Below are 13,496 nucleotides of genomic sequence, written 5' to 3' on the forward strand. Positions count from 1 at the left end.
TAAGTAAGATTTAAGTATTGGTTGTATTAGTCAAATGGATTAATTATCTAGGAGTTTACTAAACATAAAGCGCTGTCAATTGTAATCCTAAAATCCTTAATAATTTTAATAATGTATATTTCAATGTTATATCTTATTCCTGTAAGTTTTATTTTACTTTTCCTTTTCAACTGTCTTTTATTTCTTGTTTTGAAAGTAAATAATATTTGAAATTTACTATATTACCTTATTTAATGTTTTTTGTCAATAAATACAATAGTCAAACTACTGTATTGTCATTAGTTATATCTTGATATAAATAAAATTCACATATCGTACTTAAATCTTCCAATAAAAACTTTATCTAATTAAATGTTTGATTAATTTCAATAATAGTTTACTATTTGATCATTTAATTTTTATGAATATTAATATCAAAGATAATATTAGAAAAAATGAAATAAAAATCATATTTTAATTATATTAATTAAATTTTCTTAATCTATTTGATGATACAGAATATGAAACGAGGGAATATAGGAAAGAGATGGATAAATTCTAAGAAATTTTTTCTGGTGCATAAATTACCAATCCATTAATTTGCCAACATGGCAGTTGCAACGTGGTAGGTAAGAAATGCACACATAGCGGTGGCTGGCCACTAGTTATGATCGGTCTAAAATTAGAGGTGCCTAATTCAATTCCAAATTTCTATTTTGGGATTGAAATCAAAATAGATGAGTTCAATTTTGAATTTTCTACTTCAAAAATCGAAATCGACTGAAAATAAAAAAAGATGTGGTTAGGATTAGCCTGTAGTTCTAAAAATAAAAAATAAAAAGAACACTGAAAGATCGATAATTTTTTAATTTTCTTGAATCAAAACTATTAATTTATTAGATTTTTTTCTCATTTATCAAACTTAAATTGTAGATTTGAGTGTACAGGGGATGAAGCCTACTAGCTCGGGTTTATTATATTGGATTTGATAAGTTTTTTCCTGATTTTATAATTTAATAAAATAAAATATGAATTGGTGATAAAAAAAAACCTAATATCAATTTTATTTTTCACAATTCTATTATGACAATTGGCATGATAGAAAGAAATAAGTCAAATTGAATTAACTGTATAGCTATTAGCTTAAAATATATGTGTTTATTATATGATCGAGGAAAGTAAAATTTTAAATGTAACAAAAATCTAATTATGAAAAAAAAAAGTTAGAAATAATATAGGTTCATTATTTAGGGTACTCCTGGGAACAGATCCATTGGAGAAGGGGTGGAGCCAATAGAAAAATATTTGTCTGGACCGTGTCTATAATCTCATATGTTTTCAGAATATATGTTTGCGTTTAATAAATTTCTATAAATCTAAATATAGCTTACTATGTATATACATCTCCTAATTCCTTTATTAAGAAATTTTCAAATTTAATTAGAAAAACTACGACTTAATAATTTCAATAAGAAATATCTCATTCCTTGAAAAAATAGTAAATACCTTAGAATCCATTTTTTTATTAAGATGTTAAATTGATAAGAAAATAATTGAGTTAATTAACAAAAACAATATAATAAAAAGCAACTAAAATCAACATATAAATTTCAATGTTATTGATAATTAATTTCTTACAACTTTTAAATAAATTAATTATATAATTTTTCACATACATTATATAAAATTTCATATACCAAACTTAGGAATAAGATTAATGTCAAAAAAAAAAAAAAAAAACTCAGGAATAAGATTTATTTTGAGAGACCATTTTGAAATTTTAGTGGGGAGCTTATGGAAGTAGGGCCATGACCACTATTATTTGTCTCCAAACGGCTCCGCCTCCACTGCTGAAGGCACAGTTCAGGTTGCCGCACAATATAGATTTGATCGCCATGACTATCGTTATTGTATATATCCTGATTTCTATGCCAAGTCCACAATGCATATGTAGAATTCACGACCTGCATCAGGATAATTTTTTTTTTTTTTAAACCATCTCTAGACATACGTAAGAAAATGGACTTATGATTAACAAAGAAAGAATTCACTCTAACAAAAACTCAGCAGACAGGGTGACTCAGTGTACAAAACATTCCACGTATGTGGGCTCTGAAAAGGTTGATGTACGCAGCGTTCCCTTTACTTTGTAGAGAGGCTATTTCCATGAACCAAAACTTGCAGATAGAGGAGAAAACTGAACACTTGTGGATTTCTTTTGGTTAATTTAGCTTTGAATAGAGTTCAAACTCATAACCAGATAGCTTCTTTTGGTTAATTTAGCTTCGAATAGAGTTCAAACTCATAACCAGATAGCTATAGAAACTACCATTGAGTTAAAGTTGATTGATTGAACTTCTAGATTTTAATTGCTGTAAGGAATGATAACATTTTAGGTTAAGAATGTATGTCTAAATGATATACCTCGAGAATGCCATGCCCAAAGCTGCTTTCTCTAAATGCACTCCATTCAGGTTGCTTGTCCCAACAAAACTTGCCCTTAGCAGGACCAGAAGAAAAATTAATATGGCATACCCCTCCAAATTCAGGTATGTTATCTCCAGCTGAAGGACATTTTCCATGGTCATCTGCGTGATCAACATCGACTTGCTCGATATTTCCACCATCTCCAACAATTACGTAAACTGGACCACATGGATCCAATGTATAATTATAGACTCTATTCATTCGCTCATAAGCGTGAACCTGAAAAGCATATGATTCTTGTTTCACATGATACATACAGAAAAATTAGGCATAAGGTATGGTTTCTTTTTATTTATATAGCCTGTGCTCTTCCATATGATTCATGTTTAGATTGAGTGGATGTAGCAACTTACATGACCAGAAAAAACAATGTCAACACGATATTGATAGAGGAGTGCTTCCATTTCCTGCCTCATACATTCAAATTCCTGATAGTGAGAAGCATAACTATTATACCAAGGTGGATGCCAAGCAGCTACCAACCAAGGGGTCTTCGTGCGGTCTACTTGATTTAAGTCTTTCTGTAACCAAGCGTACTGAGAACCTAGAAATGAGATCAATGGAACTTACTAGTTGAAAAGGCACTTCAAGTGTCAGAAAATCATATATATATACGTATATATAGATGATAGAATTATATTGGTACTGAGAAATTTTATTAATTAGTTATGAAGAAAAGGAAATTCTTATTACCAGTAGTGTTATAATCAACGTATGCTCCCAACAAGATAAAATGTATACCACCAGCATCGAAAGAGTAGTAGAAGTTACTATTGGAGTCAGATTCTTCTGATGGAACTGCAAACCTGGTCAAATATGATTCGAAAGTTATCCCAGCGACTTGAGGTTCGATCTCATGGTTCCCTTCTATGACCATCATAGGAACTCTTGATATCAGTGGCTCCATGAATCTGATGATTCCAATTATATTAACTATGCCATCATCAGGTACTCACATATGGATTAAAACATTCATCATATAATACAATTAATTAATGTATAGATATCAAGATCTTCATTCGCCACTTTTTCCACAACACATATGTTATAATTCTTATCAGAATTCAAAAAAGATTACCTTCCCCAGCCATCCCAACGCGGCTGGTATGTCTCTCTGATAGGAGCATCAGGGAATGCACATGAAAAACATGGAGCTCCTTTGCCACCAGTAGTACGATATTGATTTGCGTAAGTTAAGTCTCCAACCATTAAAATCAATGAAGGATCATTCATAACTAGATGATCTATAGTTGTTGATGAATTACTTGTGAGACCCAAATCTCCAATTACAGCTATTCGAGGAGGATACGAATATGGGCTAGATGCTGGTAAAGTTTGGAAGACAAGCTCTTCACTCATAGCTGGAATAGAGCTATCTCCACATTTGTAATAATATTTTGTCCCAGGTTCAAGACCTGCGAGAAATTAACTAGTGATTATGTAATTACTTAATTTGGTCATCAACAAAAACTACCAAGGAAAGAGATTTCTTTACCATCAATTCTGACATGATGAATGATGCCTGAAGTGTAATTCATTAGTCCCTCAAATGGGTATAATTGACTATAAATAGTTGAATTCCCCTCTTGTTTCCCTGTATAATTTCCACTTTCCTTCCCATACCAAACTTCACTAGCCACGGAAGCAGGATCAAGAGGAATTACATTAGAACCAATCTGGGCATCTCCTGAACCAACCAAAACAAAATCCAATTAAGGAATCCAGACAAAACACTCCTCATCAAATGTAATAACACAATCAAGAATTAAGAAATAGTAAAGAAAATCAATAAAATTAATCCAATTCAAGATTCCACAAATTAAGAAAACCAAGAATCAAGAAATAGTAAAGAAAACACAATAAAAGACTTCTTAAAGAATCAAGAATTCAACAAAGCCAAGCTATCTCTGCAACAAAAGATCAAAATATGGTAAGAAACAGTAAAGGTAAGTACCGGTGACCCAAGAAACCCACATTGAAGTTGGTGAAGAGATAGCCAGAGCTATCTGCTCTGGAAAATTTCCAGTGACATTCTTCTTAAGACGTGGATGGTCCATTGGCAAGTCATCACTGCCTCTACGCAATGAAGAATCAAATATGTGTGTAACTGGCTTAAATGGGCCTTCAAGAGTTGTTGGTACCTGACTCATACCAAGCTCTACCTGTGCTATTGTGAAGAAAATGAATATATGTATCCATAATGTGAAGTGATTCATCTGGGATTGTGCTATCTGGCACCTGTTAATTTCTTGGTGATGTTGAAATTATTGGGAGATTATATTGACCATGTTTTGATTTGATCAGGATACATGGTTAACGCTTATGGAAGTGTGGAATATGCTGATAGCTGTTCGGTTGGAGGTCAAATCTAGGAGCTTTAAAAACAAAAAGGAAGGCGAAGTTAAATCTAGGAGCTAAACAGATAAAACGTCATCAAAGTGCGCCACCGGATAAGTCCTTGCTTTTTACGATAAAGAAAGAAACCATGTTACCAATAATTTGTGCTGCTGTCTAGTTTTTCAGGTGAATTTGACAAAGATACAAATATTTAGAAAATAAATTATATTTGAAAAAATAATTTGTATTTATTTTATAAAACAATCCATTTTCTATTATTTTACTAGAATATTAAAATTTTTAATTTATGGCACTATAGAAGCATTTAGAATATAGAAATTTTATATTTTAAACATTTATTGTTAATATTAGCAAGTAACAAAAAAAGTTAAAAAAAAAAGAAAAGAAAATATTACGAATTGTGGGTGATTGATTTAGTTTTTTTAATTTATTTTAGTTCTTTAAATTGATATTAAACTTTATCATTTTTTAAAAATTAATAATTATTAATAATAATTACTTAAAGCCATTAATACATTAAATAACACCAAATCAAAAATACTAATTCAAAATAAAATCAAACCAAAATAATATATTAATACATTAAATAATAAAATCAAACCAAATCAAAAATACTAACTCAAAATAAATTCAAACCGAACCAATACATTAAAACATTGAAAAATCAAACCAAACCAAATCAAAAACACTAATTCTAAATAAATTCAAGCTAAATCAAACTAAACTAATTCATTAATACATTAAATAATCAAATCAAACCATGCCAAGTGGAGCTTAATTGGAGAAATATGACATATGTCAAATTAAAATGACAAATGAATATGCTATATGTCAACTTTCTAGGGAAAAAAAATGCTTGCTTTATATATATATATTGATTTTCTATTAATTTTTTATTTTTTAATTTTCATTGGTCACTTGTTTTTTAAAAAAATTCTTTTACCCAAAATAGTCTCACTCTTTGAAATAATAAAGGATATTAATTAAATTTTTCATCATCCGAGTGAATACATATTGTTTAAGATTTCCTAAAATCCATTTCATAACTTTCCTCTTTCTTTTCTTTTAATTTTAGTCTTAGATTAATGAAAAAATAAACTTTTCTCTTTCCTAATTTTCGTGTCAAATTGGAGTAATTAATTAAATGAAATGATGAGTAATTTAGTTAAATTGAAAGTTTTTTGATTTGATTGAAAAATTTATAAAATTTTAAGAAAATAAATGATTTTAAAATAATAAAAGTCATGTCCTTTTCACTTTAATATTGTACAAATTAGGCAGAAATTTTAATTGATTACACAAATATCATCATAACTTATATCTTGATCTACGATTGATTGCATTAAAATAAAGATAAAAAATCAAATAAATTGAATTAATTATTAATTCTCACATAACCTATAAATTCTTTCAGTAAATAAAATATAGAATAATATAAATGTAGGAAAAGATTTCATCAACGCCCCTATAGCTCAGTGGTAGAGCGTCAGTCTTGTAAACTGAAGGTCCGTAGTTCGATCCTGCGTGGGGGCATTTTTAAATATTTTTTATTTGTAAGATTGTATGTTCTATCTAAAAAAAACTTGGTTAATAATCATATTCATAGGTCTTCATACAAAATAAATTAAAAAGTTTCTCTAATCGTGTTTATTCTCCTTATCAAATCACCAGAGTATTCTTTTATTAGATTTTCTTTTCATAAAAAACTTATGACAAATTTTTATTACCTTTTATTAACATTTGCATGATATAATTTTCTCCCATAAATCACATGAGAAACTAATTATATATCAATATTAGCATGATATGAATATATATTATCAAAATGTAAATATTGTAATGCAAATAATTTCTGTTTCATGTTATATTTACCCATATTGATTATAAATTGAAAATGGTTTACCATATGTATCTATATTGAGATATTGGAGTAAAATTAATAATTACAAAAAAATTAGTATGAATATATAAAGAATAATGAAAAAAGTGGGTTTAACTTAATAGGAGATCACCCAAAACAATATGTGTAAGTTTTTTATTTCCAATTTTCAGCTGTGAGGAAATTTTACAAAGAGTAATGATAGGGTGATATCTGTCTTTTTGACAAAGATAAACAGTTAGAAAATAACTAGAAAGCTATTATTTTTATTTTTTCTCTTGATTTCAAGAAAAGTTTTCATTTTTGTATAAAATCTCAAATTCCAAATCTCTATGTAAGAAATGTGAAAAAAATTCCTATACTGGGCAAGGCAAAAAAAATTAAATAAATAAATATAGCACAAATTTGCTTGATATAAATCAGATTAAAGGTTATCCAATTACATTAAACTAGAAATTTGGCTAATGGATTTAATATTGGGTGTGTTTAAAATATATATTAGTGGTGTGTTTTTAATATTAACTTAAAATGAATTGTTTATATTAGTTGTATACACAACAAAAGTTTTATTTTTTTGGAAAAAACTGAGAATTATTTATGCGCCAATTGGATATTTGAATATATATACACATTTTATTTTAGAGTGAAGTATCGTGTTAGAATTGAGTAAATTATATTTTTATTGTAAATACTTAAACTTGAATAAATTATATTCTTATTGTCAATACTTATAAAATGGAAGTTTAAATACATGCATTGTTTAAAGTAATTAATTCTATTTTAAATAAAATACAAGTAATTTTTATTATAGTGCAAAAAATAATTCTATCACATAAATTAAAAATTAAAAAAAAGCATAAGATCCATACTGTTTGGAGGACTATAATCATATTATACATGTATAAAAATATTTTTTTAATAGCATAAAATATATTATTTAATATTTCAATAATTGCAAATAATACTATTATTGTGATTATATCATCTGAAAATGAATGAATTTCATGTGAAAATAAACTTATCAATATGTTTGGATTGAAGTTATCTTCGATATATTTGGAATGAGTAAAGCATATGGAAGTTATTTTCAATGTATTAGTTATTCTTTTTGTTTTCCTTTGTTTTTTAGCATTGAATAAGTTGAGCTTGAAGGCAGTTCTTTCTATTCTTCATGGTCACGGGGACATACATTTTGCAAATTTAAAAAAAAAAAGAAAAAAGAAAAAAAAAATCAACTTTATTAGAATTGGATAGGGCTATGATGAAATGGGCTTTATTGACAACATCTAGTTGGGCTAGACTCATTTGTACTACTATGTAAATAAAGGGAGTAAACTGTAAAAATTCAAACTTCACACAAAAATGTTATTTAAATAGTTTCGTCTGGAGCACCGCCTTGCGCCACCCAACGGTCGCTAAAATACCTTGCAAGAGTGTATTAAGATTTGGGCCCCACACGCCCTCCAGCTAGGCTCTAGAAACTAGAACGGAAATGGAAATTAAAATGCCTAATTGTCAAACAGATGGGCCTAATATCTTTGTCTTTGCCTTGTTTGTCCAATTCTTAATCAACTAATCAAAATGCTCCTTCTCTTTCATTTTTGCTTATAAATTATACCAACTACTGTTGTTTGGATCATCAAATAATCATATATTTCTTGTTCAATCGCTTTCTCTTCAATGCTTTTTTCTATGCCCATTTATTTATTTCTATTTTGGAGCTTATACGTTATCAACGTGAATGTAATTCTCTCTAAATTGCGTAAAAATATCCATTTTAAATTTTGAAGACGGAATAATTATATTTTTAAAAATATGCATGAAATATATAGGAGGAAGTTTTAATTTCGAAAAGTTTGTGAACATAATTTTTAATTTTTTGTCTAAAGTATTAATACAAGATTACCATCTTCCTAGTGTTTTCTTATGAAGGGCAATGCCACTGTTAAAAGAAACCTAATGACATTGAGTGACATTCAAGGCGCTCCTCCGCATATACAAAAAGTCAAAAAGTACAAGGAGAAAAGGTTTGGAGATGAAGAAATTTATTACTGATTAATTTACTCAAGTAACATGAAATATGCCTTCTAAGTTTGATGCCTTGATGCAACTCATCAATTCTTGATAACAAAATACAATTAAATATCGAAAAGTAGCTCAAATGATAAGGTGTTTTCGAGATTAGCGAATCATCTTTACAAAGTCGAAAATTCTGAAAATAGAGCATAGAGACAGTCACAAACTTTAAAACGAAAATGACAATATAATTAGATGGATATAAACAACTCATAGATAAAAATCTGTTATTAATGAGAATTGAAGCTTTCTTGATTACAGAAATTGGATATCTCCCAAGTCACATATATAATCCAAATATCATACTTTTTTTCTTTACAAGGTATCTAACCATTGGAAATGTTAGTAATTAATAAGGGAACTAATATTATTATAACAAACAAAATCTCTTCTTTTCTCTGTGATGTTTGAAAATGGACATAAGCAAACTAAGTACTCAAAGATCCAACGGCTATAAGCCCAAGACGCAATTAATTAACTATAATACAACCATTTGTAAAAGCTGTTCTACTTTTCCATTTCTTGTTCTTCTTTGGTTTTCATTCGTTTTATGGGTTCTTTCTCTTGTAACTGTATAAAGATCGATGAAGGAACTTCACTTGCTTAAGTCCTTCAGAAACCAAGAAAAGGTTAGAATTCCTTTGCAATAATGTTACTCTTCTAGCTTTTGATTTACTTGTCATGCTTTCTTTCTTTTTTGCATATTTTTTTATTGCCATTGTTACAGAATCGTCATGGTTAGCTGTCTTTTTTGTTCAGTGGTAGTATTTTAGCCGTTTAGGACATTAATGTTCAAGAAAATTGGTAATCTGCTCGAACAAACTGTTATATTAATCATTTCCCGTATAATTAGACAAATGCCTTCTTTTGGGGGCTGAATCTGTTTGTTCTTTTAACATGCATTGTTTCTGTTTAGAAATATAGCTTGAGCCCAGTAGAAGTTCAATTCTCACTTTACAGAAAATCTGCATGATTTCTACATATTTATCAAAATTTTAAAGTCTGTTTTGAAAATGGAAGTGCATGTCTAATTTGGAACATGTTCCTGACTTCTGGGAAACAAAAATAAAGAATTTAATAAAAGCTATAAAATTTCACTTTTACCAAATATTTTTAGTGAAGATTTCAGTTGCTAGTCTGCGAAGGTATACTAATAGTAGGTTTTTAAATGCAGCAATTTTGTCAAATTAAAAGGGAAATCTGCTTTTAGTGTAATTTAACAGAAATTTGAATGTTCCTTCTCTCTCTCTCTCCCTCTCTCTGATTTTTTTTTTTTTTTTTTTATTTTTTAAGCAGCACTATCAATTTGGCATAAAGGAGTCTTGAAATTTACTGAACAAGCAATTAGTTAACAGGTACACAGTATCTGTTGAAGTTGCAGAATGGATCAGCGAGTGCAAGTCCAATCAATTGAAGCAAGAGCACTAGATATAAGGACAAGCAGCACTCATTACTCACAAGAGAAGAGGAAATCGCTGCGAGCTCGCTTTATAAATGGCTTCATCTTCTTGATCATGAACCTTAAAGCTTGGTTTATTCGTGATTATGGGCAAAAGGTTATAGCTTATTTCAATTGTGAGTCCCAAGTTCCATAAGCACACCTAATTGTTCTTGTTGTTTCTTTATATATATATATATATATATATATATATATATATATATATATTTACAAATGAAGATTGTATTTTTGATGTATATCTATGTATGTGCAAAATAAATCAGTTTAAATTTCTTTTGCAGATATAAAAGCTTGTGGAGTTGAGGGACAAGATTGTTGTCATACTTTGGGAGTTCTCCGTGTGAGTTTAGGATGCTTTGTATCTTTTTTAATGCATCAATGCTTAACTTTTTTTTTACTGAAATTTAGCCCTTTTTGTGGGTCTTAGTGTTTAAAATATGGGTCTAAATACAAAACTCGTGTATGAAGTCTAGAGTTAGAGGGAATTCTAATGGAAAAATCAGTTTGTCCTCTACATTGATATATTTTAATCTCTTTCAGAATCTGTTATCTTACTACGTACCCTTAACAATGCATTCAGATATTTTTCTTTCTTATGTTTGTCACAACAATAAAATCAAAAAAATTATATGAAGCTCGCAGCAGTTGGCATTCAGAATGGTGGACATTAAAGTTTTTCCTATTGATTCTGTCAATGGCAATTCCATTTTTCTTCCCTTCAAAGTACATTCAAATATACGGTATGGCTTCTTCTTGTTCTGATAGGTATATGGACATAATTTCTTATTTGAGAAAATAGAGGAATGCTCGAAATTTTAAATTGTCTTTATAGAGCATTTATATTTGGAACTTTATCAGAAAACCATGAAATTAAAATGGTGGGACTGCTAATATTAAACTTTACATGTGTATCTTCAAATTCAAGTGCTACCGGTACATTACATAAGACATTATCTTGAACAAGTCCTTCGCTTTTTTTTTTTTTTTTGCAGGCGAAATTGCTCGTATTGGTGCTGGGTAATTTTTGAATCTTTTATTTATGGCTTCTGTCTAACATACACAGTGATTTACTTGTTTTGTTATGTGATTCTTGCTTTAAAATGGGAATGACATTGCTAAAAATCTTGAATCTCAAATTTGAATTTTGGAATTCAAAATTTCATTGCACTACAAGTAATATAACTTTTGTGTTTCTCCATAATAGGATCTTTCTTGTCCTCCAACTTGTAAGTGTAATTGAGTTCATCAGATGGTGGAATAACTACTGGATGCCTGATAAGCTGGTGAAAGAAAGGTATTAGTTCTTATTCATAACAAAACCTTTGTAACATTGCAAGCAGAAATCTATAATCATACATGTAAAGCATTTACCATATACATTGCTTCACTTCTTTTTTTTTTTTTTTTTTTTTTTTTTTTTTTTTTTTTTTTTTTTTTTTTTTTTTCCAGTTGCTCCTTTGGATTGTTCACATCAACAATTTTTTACATTGCTTCTCTATGTGGAATCATCGCAATGTATTTGTTATATGGACATAATCTCAAATGTTCTCTCAACATATTCTTTATTACATGGACTGCTATTCTGCTTACAGTGATGATGGCTATATCTTTACATTCAAAGGTACGCTATTCCTTGTATTTTGTTGGAGTTTTATCATATGTTTTAAATTAATTTTCAACAAAATCTAAAGTTTACTGTGTAAATGCTTCATTCTTTCATGTTCTGGCATCAAATGCCTTAGTTAGGATGTTCTTTTTATCAGTAATTTGTAAATGTAACTAACATGGTGTTGGCACTTGATCCAGGTTAATAGAGGTCTTTTATCTTCAGGGATTATGGCTTCATATATTGTCTTCCTTTGTTGGTCTGCTATAAGAAGGTTAGGAAATCTGTAGTCATATATATCAACTCATTTTTGAAGCCCTGGAACTTTCTCATTAGCTTTTTCTGGTTTTACCTTATGGTTTTCAGTGAACCTGCAAATGATAAATGCAACAAGCAAAATCTAACTGATGAAAACAGTGATTGGACCAGTATACTTGTAAGACTTGATCTTTTCTAATTTCCCTTCATTTTTCCCTTAGTTTGTAGAAAATCATTAATCATTTCTCGTTGCTTGCTTCCAGGGCTTCCTGATAGCAATATGTGCCATAGTCATGGCTACCTTCTCCACAGGAATTGATTCAAAATCATTTCAGGTAAAATTAACATCCCCTATTAAATTATAAGCCATCAATATATTGCATTTTAATGTGCATTTGACACAATAACAAGTCAAAATTTTATCTTTTCCTTTCATTCTCAGCGCCAAACAGTAGCAGAGAAAAATTTGACTTCTACTTTTTATTTTTCAGTTCCGGAAAGATAAAGTTAAACAGGAGGATGACATCCCTTATGACTACGGGTTTTTCCATCTGGTATTTGCCTTGGGAGCCATGTACTTTGCAATGTTATTTATCAGTTGGAATCTAAACAACTCAGCAAGAAAGTAAGGACCCAGATTCCTGTTTTTCTCCAGTTACTTAAAGTAGTTGTCTTTTTAAACATTGAATTACTGCACTTATCTTGTGATGTGTAAGGTGGAGAATTGATGTTGGCTGGACAAGTACATGGGTGAAAATTGTGAATGAGTGGTTTGCAGCCTCTATATATTGTAAGTGGATCTCTCTATATGAAGTTTTTCCATGGATTGAAAGAGCGAAGATAATCCAGATTTTTCAGAGAATTAGTGGCTAAAAATAATTATTTTTTTTTTGTTTTTTATTCTTCATTTTCTTTGAATAACTTTTTCACTTGTCAAATCTAAACATATGCAGTATGGAAATTGATTTCCCCAGTAGTGAGACAGCCCAAAGTCATGGATCTGGAGGAATCCAATGCAGCAAATACATGAATATCTCATTTTCCTTTTTTATATTATTAGTCTTTCTTCACCACTTTTAACTGATGACCACAAAGCTTGAACCATTTTCTTATGGAATTTGGTAATGGTAATATAGAAATATATTCTTGGTAATTTTGTTTTTGACAATTTTTTTCAGAATTCTCATTTGAAATTTTCAGAATTACGCTATTTTCTTTTACCTTTTCTTTTCTCTTTATCGGGTAAGGGAGAACTAATGGAATTCAAAAACATTTATATTTGTCCAACATTGTATATGAGCAAGAATTGCGAAACTAAAGTAAATTGAATATATTATTCTTTAGTAAATTGAATATATTATACCTTGTCGTATGTTGGTATGACTAAGGGCTAA

General features: G+C 29.3%; 2 protein-coding genes and 1 non-coding gene across 5 annotated transcripts; 2 read left to right on the forward strand and 1 right to left on the reverse strand.

The window, feature by feature from the left end:
- Positions 1–1,556: 1,556 nt before the first annotated feature.
- PAP23 (purple acid phosphatase 23) lies at positions 1,557–4,919 on the reverse strand. The gene is made up of 7 exons (XM_012237271.4): positions 4,421–4,919; positions 3,962–4,153; positions 3,545–3,881; positions 3,160–3,377; positions 2,820–3,010; positions 2,404–2,685; positions 1,557–1,943 (listed from the first exon to the last, which is right to left on the reverse strand). The coding sequence occupies exons 1-7, from the start codon at positions 4,680–4,682 to the stop codon at positions 1,734–1,736; spliced, it is 1,692 nt and encodes a 563-aa protein (XP_012092661.1). The 5' UTR covers positions 4,683–4,919; the 3' UTR covers positions 1,557–1,733.
- Positions 4,920–6,285: 1,366 nt separating this feature from the next.
- On the forward strand, positions 6,286–6,357 carry TRNAT-UGU (transfer RNA threonine (anticodon UGU)). The gene has a single exon. It is a non-coding gene; the product is annotated as a tRNA-Thr (tRNA).
- Positions 6,358–9,263: 2,906 nt separating this feature from the next.
- LOC105650388 (Serinc-domain containing serine and sphingolipid biosynthesis protein) lies at positions 9,264–13,401 on the forward strand. Of its 3 annotated transcripts, none has more exons than XM_020685762.3 (13): positions 9,264–9,408; positions 10,076–10,354; positions 10,520–10,596; positions 10,819–10,978; positions 11,231–11,255; positions 11,443–11,532; positions 11,688–11,859; positions 12,045–12,118; positions 12,211–12,280; positions 12,366–12,437; positions 12,594–12,727; positions 12,819–12,892; positions 13,056–13,401. In XM_020685762.3, the coding sequence occupies exons 2-13, from the start codon at positions 10,162–10,164 to the stop codon at positions 13,130–13,132; spliced, it is 1,218 nt and encodes a 405-aa protein (XP_020541421.1). In that variant the 5' UTR covers positions 9,264–9,408; positions 10,076–10,161; the 3' UTR covers positions 13,133–13,401. The 3 variants fall into 3 exon arrangements, with proteins under 3 accessions (XP_020541421.1, XP_089579719.1, XP_020541422.1); XM_020685763.3 differs by having other exon boundaries at positions 9,279–9,408; positions 10,135–10,354; XM_089723593.1 differs by lacking the exons at positions 12,819–12,892; positions 13,056–13,401 and having other exon boundaries at positions 12,594–12,731.
- The last annotated feature ends 95 nt before the right edge of the window (positions 13,402–13,496 follow it).

This window comes from Jatropha curcas, chromosome 7, assembly GCF_041381405.1.
Source record: "Jatropha curcas cultivar XTBG-Jc1 chromosome 7, XTBG_Jcur_1.0, whole genome shotgun sequence".
In the NCBI taxonomy this organism is placed as follows: domain Eukaryota; kingdom Viridiplantae; phylum Streptophyta; class Magnoliopsida; order Malpighiales; family Euphorbiaceae; genus Jatropha; species Jatropha curcas.

Coding starts and splice junctions, on each gene's coding strand:
- LOC105650388 (XM_020685762.3), top strand. CDS start 10,162: ATGGATCAGCGAGTGCAAGTCCAATCAATTGAAGCAAGAGCACTAGAT. Junction 10,355..10,519: donor GGTTATAGCTTATTTCAATT/GTGAGTCCCAAG, acceptor TTTCTTTTGCAG/ATATAAAAGCTTGTGGAGTT. Junction 11,256..11,442: donor ATTGCTCGTATTGGTGCTGG/GTAATTTTTGAA, acceptor TCTCCATAATAG/GATCTTTCTTGTCCTCCAAC.
- PAP23 (XM_012237271.4), bottom strand. CDS start 4,682: ATGAATCACTTCACATTATGGATACATATATTCATTTTCTTCACAATA. Junction 4,154..4,420: donor GTGGGTTTCTTGGGTCACCG/GTACTTACCTTT, acceptor TGGTTGGTTCAG/GAGATGCCCAGATTGGTTCT. Junction 3,011..3,159: donor CGTTGATTATAACACTACTG/GTAATAAGAATT, acceptor TCTCATTTCTAG/GTTCTCAGTACGCTTGGTTA.